The sequence below is a fragment of the Pan troglodytes genome, chromosome 4 (genome assembly GCF_028858775.2).
Source record: "Pan troglodytes isolate AG18354 chromosome 4, NHGRI_mPanTro3-v2.0_pri, whole genome shotgun sequence".
NCBI lineage: Eukaryota > Metazoa > Chordata > Mammalia > Primates > Hominidae > Pan > Pan troglodytes.
The window spans coordinates 112,110,623-112,127,862 of NC_072402.2; the positions used below are offsets into that span (position 1 = coordinate 112,110,623).

The window sequence follows — 17,240 nt, forward strand, 5'->3', positions numbered from 1 at the left end:
TACAATTACCCAAATAACAGTTTTCTGAAATTTACTTCAGTAGTCCAGACTTCTCTTCTGAGTGACCTGCACTTGGCGTATATACTCAGATGTAAATGGCCAAAATGAAACCTTTTATTTCTTACATTCCTTGCCTCCCTCCAGCCCTTGGCCCTTTGTACCTAGGAAATGGCACCACCATCCACTATGTTTCTCAGGGTAGAAACACAATAGCCATGTTTGCATCTTCTCTTTCTTTTATTGCTCCCACATCCAGCCCATCAGCAAGTTCTGACAAGATTTCTACTTTTGTTGTTGCTGTTGTTGTTTAGATGGTAGTCAGTATTTTATTATTTGGTGAATCAGGAGAAAGGGCTTTTGTTTTCTTAAGGGAGACTAGGAAAACTAATTAAGAGGGAGAAACCGAAAACATTACATAGGTGTTTTTCTGTGCCATACAGCATTTTTCTTTGTAGAAGAATTGAAAACTTTATGTGTGCCTCTATTAAATGGATATTTTTAAACTTTTATTTTGGTTCAAGGGTACATGTGCAGGTTTGTTATACAGATAAATTTTGTGTCGGGGGTTTTGGGTTATATCATGTATGTAATAAGCATATAAGCATAGTACCCAATAGGTAGTCTTTTTTTTTTTTTTTTTTTTTGAGATGGAGTCTTGCTCTGTTGCCCAGGCTGGAGTGCACTGGCGCGATCTCGACTCACTGCAACCTCTGCCTCCCAGGTTCAGGCGATTCCCTGCCTCAGCCTCCCGAGTAGCTGGGACTATAGGCACGCATCACCACACCTGGCTAATTTTTGTATTTTTTAGAGATGGGGTTTCATCATGTTGGCCAGGATGGTCTCGAACTCCTGACCTCGTGATCTGCCTGCCTTGGTCTCCAAAAGTGCTGGGGTTACAGGCGTGAGCCACCACGGTCAGCCTAGGTAGTCTTTTGATCTTCACCTTGCTCCCACCCTCTACCCTCAGGTAGGCCCTGGTGTCTATCATTTCCTTCTTTGCGTCCATGTGTACTCAGTGATTAGCTCCCACTTATAAGTAAGAATATGTGGTATTTGATTTTCTATTCCTGCATTGGTTCACTTAGGATAATGGCCTCCAGTCCCATCCACGCTGCTGCAAATGATATGATCTCATTCTTTTTATGGCTGTGCAGTATTCCATAGTGTACACATACCATATTTTCTTTATCCCTCTACCAATGAAGGGCATTTAGGTTGATTTCATGTCTTTGCTATTGTGAATACTGCTGCAGTGAACATACGCGTACGTGTATCTTTATGGCGGAATGATTTATAATCCTTTGGGTATGTACTCAATAATGGGATTGCTGGGTCTACTGGTAATTCTGTTTTAAGTTCTTTGAGAAATCATCAAATTGCTTTCCACAATGGCTGAACTCATTTACATTCCTACCAGAAGTGTGTAAGTATTCCCTTTTCTCTGCAACCTCACCAGCATCTGTTAGTTTTTTATTTTTTTGAGACGGAGTTTTGCTCTTGTTGCCCAGGCTGGAGTGCAGTGGTGCTATCTTGGCTCACTGCAACCTCTGCTTCCTGGGTTCAAGTGATTCTTCTGTCTCAGCCTCCTGAGTAGCTGAGATTACAAGCACGCAACACAATGCCCGGCTAATTTTTGTATTTTTAGTAGAGATGGGGTTTCACCATATTGGCCAGGCTGGTCTCGAACTCTTGACCTCAAGTGATCTGCCCCGCCTCGGCCACCCAAAGTGCTGGGATTACAGGCGCGAGCTACCATGCCTGGCCACATCTATTATTTTTTGACTTTGTAATAATAGCCATTCTAACTGGTGTCAGATAGTATCTCATTGTGGTTTCGATTTGCCTTTCTCTGATGATTAGTGATGATGAACATTTTTTCATATGCTTGTTGGCTGCATGTATGTCTTATTTTTGAATAAAGTCTATTCATGTCCTTTGCCTACTTTTTAATGGGGTTGTTTGTTTCTTGTAAATTTGTTTGTTTCTTATAGATGCTGGATATTAGACCTTTGTCAGAGGCATAGTTTGCATATGTTTTCTTTCTTTTTATAGGTTGTCTGTTTACTGTGTTCATAGTTTCCTTTGCTGTGCAGAAACTCTTTAGTTTAATTAGGTCCCATTTGTCAATTTTTGTTTTTGTTGCAATTGCTTTTGGTGTCTTCATCATGAAATCTTTTCTAGGTCCTATGTCCAGAATGATATTTCCTAGGTTATAGTACGGGGTTTTTATTGTTTGGGGTTTTACATTTAAGTCTATAACCCATTTAGAATTGATTTTTGTATGTTGTATAAAGAAGGGATCCAGTTTCAATCTTCTGCATGTGGCTAGCCGGTTTTCCCAGTACCATGTATCAAATAGGGCATCCTTTCTTCATTGCTAGGTTTTGTCAATTTTGTTGAAGGTTGTAGATGTGTTGCATTATGTCTGCACTCTGTAGAACTCTATATTTCTGCTCCATTGAACTATGTGTCTGTTTTTGTACCAGTGCCATGCTGTTTGGGTTACTGTAGCCTTGTAGTATTGTTTGAAGTCAGGTAATGTGATGCTTCCAGTATTGTTGTTTTTTGTTGTTGTTGTTGTTGTTTAGGATTGCTTTGGCTATTCAGGCTTTTTTTGGTTCCATGTGAATTTTAAAATAGTTTTTTCTATTTCTGTGAAGAATGTCATTGACAGTTTGATAGGAATAACACTGATTCTGTAAATTGCTTTGGGCAGTCTGGCCATTTTAACAATACTGATTCTTGCTATCCGTGGAATGCTTTTCCGTTTGTTTATGTAACCTCTGATTTCTTTGGGCAGTGTTTTGTAATTTTCATCACAGAGATCTTTCATCTTCTTGTTTGGTTGTATTCCTAGGTATTTTATTCTTTTTGTGGTTATTATGAATGGGATTGTGTTCTTGATTTGTCTCTCAACTTGAATGCTATTGGTGTATAGGAATGCTACTGGTTTTTATAGAGTGATTTTGTTTTCTGAAACTTTGCTGAGGTTGTTTATTAAATCATTGAACTTTTGTGCAGAGACTATGGAGTTTTCTAAGTATAAAATCATATCACCTGCAAACAGGGATAGTTTTAATTCCTCTCTTCCTATTGGGATTCCTTTTATTTCTTTCTCTTACATGATCGCTCTAGCTAAGACTTCCAGTACTATGTTGAATAGGAGTGGTAAGAGAGGACATCTTTGTTTTGTGCCAGTTTTCTAAGGGAATGTTTCCAGCTTTAGCCTATTCAGCATGATGTTGGCTGTGGGTTTGTCACAGATTGCTCTTATTATTTTAAAGTATGTTCCCTCAATGTCTAGTTTGTTGAGGGGTTTTAACGTGATGGCCTGTTGAGTTTTACCAAAAGCCTTTTCTGCACGTATTGGTGAGATTGTGTGTGTTCAGGGTAGTATGGCCATAGATCTTTTCTGCATCTATTGAGATGATCATGTGATTTCTGTTTTTACTTCTGTTTATGTGATGAATCATGTTTAATGATTTACATATGTTGAACCAACCTTGCATCCCAGAGATAAAGCGTATTTGATTGTGTTAGATTAGCTTTTTGATGTGCTGCTGGATTCTGGTTGCTAGTATTTTGTTGAGATTTTTTGCATCAACGTTCATCAAGGATATTTACCTGAAGTTTTATTTTTTTGTTGTGTCTCTGCCAGGTTTTGGTATCAGGTTGATGCTAGCCTCCTGGAATGTGATAGGGAGAAGTCCCTTCTCAATCTTTTGGAATAGTTTCAGTAGGAATGGTATCAGCTCTTACTTATATTAATATATCTGATAGAATTCGGCTATGAATTCCTCTGGTTCTGTGCTTTTTCTGATTGATAGGCTTTTTATTACTGATTCCATTTTGGAACTTGTTATTGGTCTGTTGAGGTATTTCATTTCTTCTGGGTTCGATCTTGGGAGATTGTATGTTTCCAGGAATTTTTCTATTTCCTCTTAAGTTTTCTAGCCTGTGTGCATAGAGATGTACATAATAGCCTTTGAGGGTTTTTTTTTTTTTTTGTATTTCTATGTGGTTGGTGGTAATGTCCCCTTTGTCATTTCTGATTGTGATTATTTGGATCTTCTCTATTTTCTTTATTAGTCTAGCTAGTGGTCTATCTATTTATTCTTGCAAATAGCCAACTCCTTGACTGTTGATCTTTTATATGGTTTTCTGCTTCTCAATTTCCTTCAGTTCAGCTTGGATTTTGGTTATTTCTTGTCTTCTATTAGCTTTTGGGTTGGTTTGCTCTTGTTTCTCTAGTTTCCCTAGGTTGATGTTAGGTTTTAAATTTGAGATCTTTCTAACTTTTTCACATGGGCATTTAGTGCTATAAACTTTTCTCTTAACACTGCTTTAGCTGTGAGCCAGACAATTTGGTATGCTATAAGATCTTTATGTCCAGTGCACTCATTGTCTCCATTTCCATGACAGTCCCCCAATTTAGGTGACGAGGTACAACAACCAATCAAATGCAGTAGAGCTTCCTAACTTTTATCCTTCCTCCCACAACTGCCCCTCTTCACCCTGTTTTCCCCAGAGCAGTATGGGTGAGCCCTTCAGGCTGTAAATCAGATCACATCATTCCTCTGCCTAATACCCTTCAATGGGTTCCCACTGGGCTTTGATTGAAATCCTGTCTGGATACCATGGGTCAACAAAGGCCTGCTTATCTGGTCCCAGTTAGTCTCTTCAAACTTATTTCCAGACTGATCTCCTTTCATGCTGCCCCTTGATCATTAAGTTTCAGCCACTCTGATGTTCCTTCATTTCTTTATGCATGCTAAGCTTTTATAAAGCCCAGGGCCTTTACATGTGCTGTTTCCTGTGCCTAGAATATTATTCCTCTGGTTGTTTACATGACTGGCTTTTCTCTTAATCCAGATCTTGCATCAAATGGTACTTATCCAGAGGTTTTTCCTGATGACCACATCTACTGTCATCTCTAATGCATTATTCTCTATTTCATCTCTTGTTTCTTTCCTTCATAACAATGTCCAAAAGCGTAATTACTTTATTCGATTTCTTTACGTCTGCTTTCTTGACTATGTTTTTTTCTTTCTTTCTTTTTTTTTTTCCTAGCAAAAGTTAGTTTCAATGGGCAGACTCTCTGTTCATCATAAATGCTGCTGTATGGCTGGTATGTAGACCAATACCTGGCACATAGTATTTAGTACACTGGATAAGTAAATGAATAAACAAGCAACATTGAGGGTGAGGATTATGTAGATAATACAAGTAAATATTTTTCCTCAATTTCAGCATTAAAATATATGCTATGACTAAAAAAAAAATTTCAGGTATTAAGACCTTTGATAGTAAAAAAACAACTATGTAATAGAACATTTTTGTGAGGAAGTTACCAAAGAGGAAAGTTATCTGGACTCTATGGAACTGCAAAATTATGCTGCTGCAATGACTTATTATTTAGGTGAATGTGTCGTACATTCACTTGCATTATGCTTTGGTATTCTCAGCTTCCACAAGCACATTTAATTGATATTAGGACCTATCCAGTGATTAGGATAGTCACTGTTAACTAAGAAATAACAAGGAAGTTTATTTATCAAGCATTTCTTATCCTCCACTAGGTAGACACGGAATCTCACTAACAAGTAGGGGAGACAGTCTTATTAAGAAGTCTTTTATTGTCCTTTATGTGACAGCATCAATAAGAAGCACATATGAGGATCATGGTGGAACAAAGGAGGGAGTTTCCAGATTTTTACAGGGCATCTACTACATGCTAGAGGAGCTGACGTGGAGTTTGGTCTTGAAGGAATACAAATTTGCTAGATGGAGGCTTTCCGGGCCATGGGACAGAATGTACGAAGACCCAGAAGCATGATTAGGTTGGTGTGTTCTGGAATCTCCAACCATAGGGAGATGTAAGTAGAATAGTAGGCAATGAAGTTGGAGAGATAGGCAAAACCAGATTGCAGAATGGCTTGTGTGCTATGGGTATAGATTAGATTTTACCCATCAGGCCATGGTGGGCCTTTGAATGGTGTTAATCTTGAATTAAATTTTAAAAAGGTCATTAGACAATGGAAGATAGGAGGAATATGGTAATGGAGAGTGAAGGATCAGACTACCCAGGGAAGTATAGAGTGAGAGAAAAGTCAGAGATGGACTCCGGTAGTGTGATGGTTAATATTGTGGGGACACATCCAGACCATACCAAGTAGGGACACAGAATGGAGAGAAAGACGGTGAGATCCTTAAGAGTGGCAGCAGATGGAAAAAGCAACATGTCACAGAAGCCAAGGAAAGAGATCATTCTTAGGGAAGCAGGAATGACAGGACAAATGAGACAAAAATTAAGATGGAAGGATCAGATTTCATAATGAAGTTATCTTTAGTGACCTTAGCAAGGGTAGTCTTGGTAGGTTAATGGGAGCAAGATCTGCCTGGAAGTTGTTTGAGAATGAATAAGTGAGAAAACAAACACAACCGAGAGTAGGCATGGAGCCAGCCTTGGTTCTCTTTGGGTGTTTTGTTTTTAGTGGACAGTAGAAGTTTGACTTTGTAGACTCTGCTGAGAGAAAAGAGGCACAGGAACTAGACTGTAGGCTATTGATGCAGGAGAACTGGATTTTGGTGAAACATTGCTTTAGACACATGAAGCAAAAGGGAAGGGAAATAAGGAGGAAAGGGTGTGGCTGTAGGTAAGATTGTGGCTAATGTATCAAATAGAGGGTATTTCCTCTGATACTGTGGGGAAAGTGCATGCTGAGAGAAAGGCGAACAATGGTGGCCCTCGAGGAAAACAACCCATGGTGGATGTGGGAATGATCACAAGGTGACTCTGAGGGTTCAGCTGAGCTTGAAGGCACAGGTGGGTGGTGGCCATAGGCTACCTGCAGCAGCCTGGATATCAGGTTCCAGATTGAGAGTTTACCTGGGCGGGATCACCTAAAGGTAAAGGGTGATGCTGCTGAGAATGGCAGTAGGATTATGGTTGAAGGAGTGAGACTCAATAGAGAGAACCAGCCTAGTTAGGGAAGTGAGCAGAGGAGTAGTGAAAAGGGCCTGAATAAAAGAGAGTAGAGTGAGGTGAGAGGAGCAAGTGCATTGGGGAGAATGGAAGGAGGGCCAGTCCTAGAAGGAGGAGGCTTATTTGTAAGCAGTATATTGGAGTGATACATTCAGACTGACATTTCTTTACTAGATAAATACCTTGGAAGGTATTTATCCTGAGTTTGTATTGTTGTCCAAAACATTATGGGGAATAACTTTATTGGAACTCAGCTGGGACTTTGCCACACAGCTTTTGACTATTTGGAGTCTTGGTGATTCTTAGCCCGTTTGGAAGTGGATATGATTTTTGCACACTGCCAGGTCATTCAGGGTCAAGTTTGGTAAAGAAAGTAGACAATCAAGCTGGATAATAACATTTTTGGTAAGAATGCAAATGTGGATTTAAAGAACAGTACTATTTTATTTATGTGACTTGTAATAGTCCCTGATAGTAATTTCCAAAGGCAGCAATGACAGTATCTTTGGAATATATATAGCTTCTCAAAACAAAGGTCTTCCTAATACGTGGGACTCTCAGCATTGAAGCATGGCTGGCATCCCTGGCTTCTGGGCCCTAAGTGTCAGTATCCCTTGCAAGTCCTTGTGGCAGTCAGAAAAGCCATCACACATTTCCAAATGCTTCTGGTTGTCTCTAGACTGCCAGGGCCTGGAGGACTTGTTTACAGAGAGCCAGGGAAGAGAGGAAGATACTCTTTTCTGTCCCTTTTACTCTTTATCTATATATCTATTTATTTACTTTGCTTTCTCGCTGGTTTTTTCTTCTTAAAAAATTTTGTTTGTTTTCATTGATTGTGGGGTAAGGAATGACAGAAACAGGAGGAAAAAGGGAACTTTATTAAATAAAGATTGAAAGTAAATGAATAATCCAAGGGAAGGCTATGGACGAATAGAAGAAAAGAGACAGAAAATAGAGTAGTCGTGGGGAAACTGGAAGAAATGTTTCTGCCACATTTGTCTGTGGTCTCTTGTGATTTTCTCTGAAGCCAAGAATAAGATTTCCTGTAAGAACGCTCATGTGTTGTTGCATTATAGGGTATAACTGATTGCAGAGGCACCCTAAATAGATTTCACTGAGAATATAGTTAGAATTGTGTAAGGCTTTAAATCCAGACTGAAAGAGGAAAACAACTTGTTATAAGGCGAGTCCATTTCGACTTCATCTGAGGGGGTTTTCATGACTGATAGGCTCAAGCCTCTGTTTTAAAATGATGTTGTTTACGTGATTGTCCAGGAACTTTGAACTTCAAAACAGTTTTAGCTCCTGAGTACCAAGTTTTTAATTTAATTTGTACAAAATGAATACCAATACCCTTTACTAAAAATAGTATACCTGGCTAGCATTTAAAAGTTATAACCTTTAGCTTGCCATGATTGCTAAAAGTCATCTGTTTTGTGTTTTTAAAATCTGCACTAACACTTGTGGACCATTCATGCCATACTGAAGCTGATTTTCTACTTTATTTTTTCAGTTGTTCATGGTGGACAATGGAGCAGATGACTGGAGAATAGCCATGACTTATGAGCGTATTTTCTTCATCTGCTTGGAAATACTGGTGTGTGCTATTCATCCCATACCTGGGAATTATACATTCACATGGACGGCCCGGCTTGCCTTCTCCTATGCCCCATCCACAACCACCGCTGATGTGGATATTATTTTATCTATACCAATGTTCTTAAGACTCTATCTGATTGCCAGAGTCATGCTTTTACATAGCAAACTTTTCACTGATGCCTCCTCTAGAAGCATTGGAGCACTTAATAAGATAAACTTCAATACACGTTTTGTTATGAAGACTTTAATGACTATATGCCCAGGAACTGTACTCTTGGTTTTTAGTATCTCATTATGGATAATTGCCGCATGGACTGTCCGAGCTTGTGAAAGGTAAGTTTGTTTCTTTTCCTGAGAACATAATTTACCATGTGGTATCTTCACAAGTAAGAAAAAAAAAATTTTAGACATGAGACGTGTAGTGTCTCACTCTTAAAAATTTTGGATTTTCTGACAGGCTTCTTTGAAATGACTGTGACAAAGCTTTTCTGAAGATTTTTTCATAGAGCAAATGCCTTCATGCTTGTGTGTTTTCTTTCTAATTTGATCAGTTTTCAGTAGAGGGCTGCCTTTATAATTTTGTGCCAAAATTTGGAGACCTAGAAATTGTACAGGACACTTTTATTGGAAATGTGAGTTTAATGGTAATATTGAGTCATTTCTGTGCCTGATTGCTTATGAGCATTGTTTGTTGATGAGACAGAAATCCTGTGAAACAGTGTTGATGCAAAATGCCTGGGCTTTAGGGGATATCTTAAAGCGGTTTGTTGGTTTTAGTGCCTGTATATAATAGTTTTCAAATGATTACTTGATAAGGAGGTTATGGGTATACTTATTAGTTTGTACTGAACTTTCAAGAATTAGTAAGAACAGGCAATGTGTATTTGTTTTAATGTCTGCAGCGCTCTGGTGGTCTAGACCTAGGCATATATTCTCAGATTTCAGGAGTGGCTCAGTGATCTTAATCAGTTATACGTTAATAATGTTAACTTTGCCATTTAAGAAAAATAGACTTATGACATAAGCAGGAATAGTTGTCTCATAATGGGCTACGGAGTACCCTCACATGACCTTGGTTAAGAAAATTCAAGTTGAAATTAACAGTAGAGACATAGGAATGATTTAGACATTTCTAGGAGTGTTGAAAGTTCAGATGTTAGTCTTTGTAGTTTTTTTTTTTTTTTTTTTTTTTTTTTTTGAGACGGAATCTCGCTCTGTCGCCCAGGCTAGAATGCAGTGGCCCGATCTCAGCTCACTGCAAGCTCTGCCTCCCAGGTTCACACCGTTCTCCTGCCTCAGCCTCCCGAGTAGCTGGGACTACAGGTGCCTGCCGCCACACCTGGCTAATTTTTTGTATTTTTAGTAGAGACGGGGTTTCACCGTGTTAGCCGGGATGATCTCAATCTCCTGACCTCGTGATCTGCCTGCCTCAGCCTCCCAAAGTGCTGGGATTACAGGCGTGAACCACCGCACCAGGCTGAATTTTTTTTTTTTTAATTTGGCTTTTGAAAGTCAAGGTTATACACTCAGATAGTTCAAGGAAGAAAAACAGCTATATGAGAGTTGCTGGAAAAAAAAAAAAAAAAAGGGTAGTGAACCCTGACCACCCCCCAGCCCATTCCAGCTTTCCAGAAGCATTCACTTTAAATCTGTTTAGCCATTCTCTTGGTAACTGCTTTTTATGGTTTTGTATTTTAAATACAAAAATAAATTGTATTTTAAATACAATTGCTTATGTTGCTGCATCTAGATTTTTTGTTGTTGTTTTGGAGCTATCTATTAACTTCCTTCTGTGGAAGTCAGTTTGTTTTTTTTTTCCCCGTATATAAACATACCCCTTTCACAACTTCACTCCTCCCCAAAAAAGTGTTTTTTATCTCCCTATCTCCCAGTAAGATATATAAACCCTAAAATCTATATTCTATGTTTACATTGTTATTACTGTATAAACTGCATTTGTAGCTGAACAAGATAATATATCGTAATCATTTTTCCTTTCCTGCACAATTTTTTATTTTTTCTGGAAGAAATAGTTGCCTCATTTTTTATTTGCTTAGTTTTCTGTATACTTATCACTAAATCATCTCTAAATTCTCTCACATTATATAAATACCTTTTACTCTTTTCAAATATATTAAGCAATTTATCAACTTCACCTTGAAGAAATGACTCTTGGAACATTCTGACTTGCATCTCTATCATGTTGGGGACTTCCTTTGCCTTTTTTGTATGCTCAGTAGCCCCTTTCTTGAACCCCATTTCACCCTCTTTCTTCGTACTTTATTTTGGTAGAATCTGTCTTCCAGTAGTTTTGAAGCAAAGGTAGTGTATAAGAGAGATATTTTTGAGATCTTGCAGATATGGGAGTCTTTAGTCTTCTCTCATGCTTAACTGGTAATCAGCTGGATATAAAACTCTAGATTGGAAATCACTTTACTTCAGAATATTGAAGGGTCCATTTTCTTCTGGTATTCAGGGTCTAGCGATCTGATGCCATGCTCCTTTTTTATTTATTTATTTTGTTTCTGGAGGCTTCTAGTATTGGTATTCTAAAATTACACAAGGATGTAATTTAATGCATCCTTGTAAAATACAAGGATGTATTTTAATCCATGGTACTGGGAACTTGGTGGACCTGTTCAATCTCGAAATTCATGTCCTTCAATTTTTGGAGATTTTTCTGAATTCTTTAATGATTTTTGTTCCTATTTTCTGTTGTGTAGATAATGGCCCTCCTATATTATTCCCTAATTTTCTTATTCTTTGTTTATAGTTTTCCATTTGTTTTTGCTCTATATATGGAAGATAACCTCAAATTTATCTTTCACACTTTCTATTGGGATTTTATTTCTTCTGTATTGTGTATTAATTTCCAGTGTCTAATTTTTGATCCCTGAATGCCTTTTTTTTAATAGCATCATGCTTTTCTTTCATAGAAACTTTTCTCTGGAGATGTTAATTATGGCTTTTTGAAATTTTTCTCTTTGCATTTTGTTTCCCCAAAGATGCATTTTTCTTTTGTTTTGGCTTCTGTTTTAGGGGCTTTTCATACATACTTCAAATTTGTCAGCTGCAGGCTTTATTAAAGGGTGATTTGAGTGGGGGACATAGAACAGCAATTTCAGTATCTTTACATATTTTGTGTCTTCTCTGACCATCTGACCAGTGCATCGGAAGTCTTTTCTGCTCTTCTGCCATGAAAGCAGAAGCCTGAGGTGACAGCGTCTTGGGAATTGAAACACAGGGCAAAGAAGAGGTCTCAACAGTTACTATGCAAGCATTTGCTTGTTCTCCTGGTATCAGTACAGTAGCTTGCTCTCTCCAGTGTCTGATGCCCTGCAGTAGGTCCACAGACCTTGTGTTGTACTGTCTCCAGATAATAGATTTTCAGACTTCTGCCAGGTTGCGAAAGAACAGTTAGTGTTTCTACAAAGCAGAAGAGGACATCTGTGTGTCTAACTGCCTCTATGCCTTTTTTGAACCTGTCCTCCCTTTCGAAGCTCTATGGTTATCCCCACATGCAGAAGTACTGGTGCCAACAGTGCCTAAGTCATGGGTGAGGGGTTTGGTTCTCAGTGCATGTGCGGTTGCCTCTTGGTTTTTCACCACTGTTGCCACAGAATTCTGCATTCTCATGTCAGGTAAGTCAGTGGCCACCTGTCGACTGGCTTTCTAGCTTTTTTTTTTTTTTTTTAACTACTCTTCTGTCATTCATTCTTGTTGTCCTTATGGGTTTACATGCTTTTTTGCTGTCTGCTTGTTTTAGTATTATTTATAATCATTTTAAGGTTGTTAAGGGAAGGAGCTGAGGCCAGCATGTTTGTTGAGCCCACCTGTTTATACCAGAAATTTGGTAGTGACTAGTTTTTAATATCATGTCTCTGAACCTTTTTTTAGAACTTCTCTGCGTAAATATGCCATTTGAGGGATTAACGTTTTCTTTTTAAGGAAAGGTAGACTCCTTATGGTAATGCTTTGTTTCCTAGCAATCATGGTATTTACAGGCTTATGATATTTTCTGGAGCAGATGTACCTTATGATGGTTGAAGAATAAATATGGAAAACTCTAGTTGACATACCTATTTACTGTATAAAGATAAGCCCTAATTAAAAATTATGCATAACAATGTAACAATGAGGGAAATAGCCAGGTCTGACAATATATACATCTCCACGGGTGGTCTCTAGTGCATCTGCTTCCAAAGGACAATTAAGAGAGCCTCAAAATTGTGTACATGCCATATATTTTCTTTTCAAAAATAGTTCATCTTAACTGTTTTAACCCATTATCACTAAATACAGAATGCCAAGGCAAGCTGTGCCACATTTGCTTAGCAGCCCCAAGTCTGTGTGTTTTTTAACATGCTCAGATTGTGAGGTGATGTCCATTGCTGTTTTCATGTAAAGAGGCAATAAAAGGTGAAAACTGTTCATTTCATAGCAAGAATGAGAGTGTGTAGCCAGCAGGTACATAAAGGAAACAAATCTGTGACAAAATGGTGGGGAAGGGACAGAGGCCAAAACTCTGGATTGGGACACTGGGATTTAGTCTCAGTTGTGTAATTTAGGGGCTGAGTGACCTCAGGCCAAACATCTCATGTCTTTTTGCCTTAGTTTATTCATTTGCCAACTAAATGGCTTGTTAAGACTTCTTCCCAACGTAACGTTTTATCATTACACGAATGTGTAAAAGAAAAAAAAATTATTAACCAGCATTGTGTTAATAGAAGATTTTCCACATTTGGTTTTTATTAAACTTCCATTTTGCTGCACAAATTCTCCAGATTGTGGTTTGTAAGATACAAAAATAAAAAAAAATTGTTTTTCCATAAATTTTCAATTTGGAACATGATGTCACCAGTATCTTACGCTTCCTTGATAATTATTTTCTGACCCTTTTTTTTCCCCTCTTATATGAAGTTTACAATACTAAATATAACACACAGCTTTTCTATTTATTTGGTTTAGGATTTGGATTTGAATGAATCCTACCAGTTCCATCTTTGGTCCATCCAAGCATCGTCTCCATGTAAAAAGGGGAGATTCACATCTGATAGAAATTTTTATTTTTAGTTAATTAGATATCTAAAAAGAGACTTAGATTTTTGGACTTTTTTAAAAGGAAAGAGCTAGAGAAAAAGAGAAACAGCTTTCTAGAGAAGTTTGCATTAAAAACGTATTCCTGTCCTTCTAGGAGCACAAGATTCAGGGTTTCTGTAAGTTTCTAGAAGTTGTTCTGTACTAATGGGGAGAGCATCCTATGGGAGGCATTTATTCCTTGTGGTATTATTTTCCCTGGCATATCATGCGCCTCTGAAATTTTTTACCTGTAGGTAATAAAAATTCTCTCTCTCTCTCTCTTTTTGGTGAATGATAGGAGGAAGCAGAGAAGGAAGAATCTAGCATTATTTCTGTGGCCTACATTTGTTAATAAGCAGCTTCCCCAGACCAGACCACAGTAATCTACTCTTTCTCTGGTTATGGTTTGGCTTTGTGTTAAGGTAGGCATCAGTCCTAGGAAGAACACTGTCCTCTGAAGCAGCTGAGAAGTGTGGCCTAGTGCCGCTAAGCGATCTCATGTTCATGGGGTCCCAGGCCAAGGCATTTAATCAGAATGTATTAGGAGAAATTTCAGGAACATTTATGTTTTAGAAGAAACCTGAAACTCAGAGCTTGGGGTCCTGAATATTGGGAATTATCCAATCCTGACTTGTACCTTTTGAGACTTCTCTAGTTTTGTAAAGATAGCGTACATAGGCAGCTATTCACCCCAAAGTGTGTTTTACTAGGCACCGTTTCTGAGCAAGAATAGTAGCTATTTTGCAAGAGGTAGAACTGGATATTGTGGGTCAGTGCTATGTTAGACAAAGAAAGGAGTTTTGTTTCTTTTTCACTGTAAGAGTTCTCAGAGCATTTAGTATATGTATATGCATTAGAAATCCTCAAGAGGGAAAAGGAGTATTTATTTGGCCATGCTTTCTGGGAAACATACTTGACATATGACAATACTGAAGTTTTGGAGATAGAAAGAAATTGAACTTTTCTGCACAGTTTGGAAATTCAAAATAATGTTTCTGTGTTCAATGAAATATTTTCCTTTTTGACATAGGTTTGTAATGCTGTGTTAGGGGGCAAATTGGGGATGGAAAGGAAAAGAGAGAGCAAAGGTGAGTTAGGTATTTAGGTGGTAGTGTTCCCAAGCAGAAAAGCAAACATTGTGATAATATGTAATAAATTGGAGATTCCAGGTAATGTTTGGAATGGAAAAGGGTCATTTGGTTAAAAAAGTGGCCAACTATTGTCCTTTCTTTTCACATTATTTTATCTCTCAGGGCGCTTAAATATGTATTAACTAGGTATCATTTGTTAAGAAGGAACATTTTCTAAAAATGACTTAACAATAATTTGCTCTTTTTGAAAGTAGACAAACTGGAGAAGCATAATGCAACTTTTGAATACCTTTGGATAATCTAAACTGCATTTTAGATGAATAAAGAATAAATTCTCGTGATCACTGAAAACTAATAGATGAAAATAAATTAGGTATTTATTCTCAAATTAGCATAGAGAACCTGAGGAATAGAGACTTCAATTTCAGTTGTGTTTAGAGTCTACTATTCAGTGTCTTAAAAGTATATTTTGTTCTTTCATTAGAATAATCCAGGTAGATTTCACTCTATTTTTTGTCACCCTGTCACTAATACTCTTCTATATTGTATTATTTTGTTTTCGTTTTTAATTTCCTGGAAGATGATTTCTGAAATGCAGTTGAAACATAATTTATTATTATATGGTCTGTTAGAGAAGCACAACCAAGAGGATATAGATATAAATATATGAGAGGGGATTTATTAGAGGAATTGGCTCACAGGATTATGGAGACTGAGAAGTCCCAAGGAGAGGCCATCTGCAAGCTGGAGACGGGGGATGCTGGTATATGTGGCTCAGTCCAAGTCCAAAAGCCTCAGATCCAAGGAAGCCAGTGGTGCAACTCTCAGTCCAAAGCTGAAGGCCTGTGAATCCAAAGAGATGCAGGTGCAAGTCCTAGAGTCCAAAGGCTGGAATGCCTGAAGTTCTGATGTCTAAGGACAGGAGAGGAAGAATGTCCCAGCTCCAGGAGAGAGAGAGAGAGAGGGTGGGGGGGAGAGAGAGGAACTCACCTTTTCTCTACCTTTTTTGTCCTGTCCTAGCCCCCAGCCAGGATGGTGCTCACCCACGTTGAGGGTGGATCTTCCTCACTCAGTTCGCTGACTCACACACCAGTCTCCTTTGGAAACACCCTCACAGACACTCAGAAATAATGCTTTACCAGTTCTCTAGGTATTCCTTAATCTAGTTAAGTTGACACCTAAAATTAACCATCACATATGGTATATTGTGGAATATTACAGTCAAATCATGCCCCATAATAAAACTACATACAACATAAGTTTTATATAAAATAGCTGCTTTTAGCACAAGGATCAGTTATGTCTTCTGACATCAGTAGTATGAAGGAGTTGCTAAGGGAAAGCTCCTGTAGGATGAGAGAATATCTCATTTTGTAACTAGACAGATTTCTAGTCTCTTAGCACTAATTTATAGAGGATATGAGATTTGGGGTCCCACTTTCTCTGTATCCCTATAGAGAATATGTAATTTGGGGTCCCACTTGCATATGGAATATGGGCATTGAATATAATTTTGTACACACTAATTTAAAATGAATACCCTTGTTCCTGAGCACCAATAAAACAAAAAATAGGATGGTAGTTGTTTACATCTAGTACATTAATTTAGCATTGCAGTGGATGTCTTTTAATAACTTAATCTGTTCCTCTAACACCACATGTATTCATTACTTCTCTTTGTAGAACATGCTTTTAAATGAACTTTAAGTTTCAATATGTGATCAACTCTGTATAGAGTTCTTAAATGATCTGGGTTCTAATTTTCAAGTTTTCCATTTCAAAACAGTTTCAGTGTTTTTTATCTGTTTATATAACATAAGCCAGTTGTCATGGAGGAAGGGATGAATGGCATCTGAAAGTTTCACTTGTTCTATTTGTGGTTTTTTATTATTTACATAAGATGAATGTGAAATAGGGAGCCACATATTAGAGTGCTAGCTCATTTTCCTGGTCTGCCAGCCATGATTTTATTTTGTATTTTCAGGAGAGTCACCCAGAGGCCTAGCCTACTCCTTTCCCAGCACTAGCCATTAGAGGTGCCTATTTCCTGATGATTTACTTAAATTTGAAACATGTTACTTGGGATCAAGTTCCTTTAATAGTTGTAAAAGTAGTCATAAAATATGCATTGCAGTGCTGGGAAAACATATCCACCTTGATTTATTACAGAATATTGGATAGTTATTGGATAATGAGATTATTTCCTACCACTTGAATATTCAGCTGTTGCCAAGTAAACTCTAAGCATTTCATCAATGGATTTGTAATTTGTGGTTGACGGCAATGTAATACTTTGTAAACTTATACTTCCAAGTGGGTCTGATTCATACATACAGATATAGCATTTTCAGGCTCATAAATGAGTCACAACTTTAAAATGGGCCCTTTCAAGTTATAAAAGTCGGCAGTTTGAAAGCATTCATCCTGCATCTGTGACTTGCAAAACATCAATGCTAAGTATAATGTTTGCCAAATAAATTGGTCAT

General features: G+C 37.9%; 1 protein-coding gene across 5 annotated transcripts in view; it reads left to right on the plus strand.

Annotated features, from left to right (window-relative positions):
• The window catches only part of KCNN2 (potassium calcium-activated channel subfamily N member 2), a 442,874-nt gene that overhangs the window by 336,804 nt on the left and 88,830 nt on the right, over positions 1 to 17,240 (plus strand). For 3 of the 5 annotated variants that reach the window (XM_063810585.1, XM_063810584.1, XM_517882.9), the window contains one exon: positions 8,499 to 8,917. The exons of 1 other annotated variant lie outside the window; for it this stretch is intronic. In XM_063810585.1, the coding sequence (XP_063666655.1) occupies positions 8,499 to 8,917 (419 nt within the window). Of the gene's footprint in view, positions 1 to 8,498; positions 8,918 to 12,054; positions 12,226 to 17,240 lie in introns of those variants that run through there. One more of the 5 variants, XM_024356700.3, reaches the window with a different exon arrangement.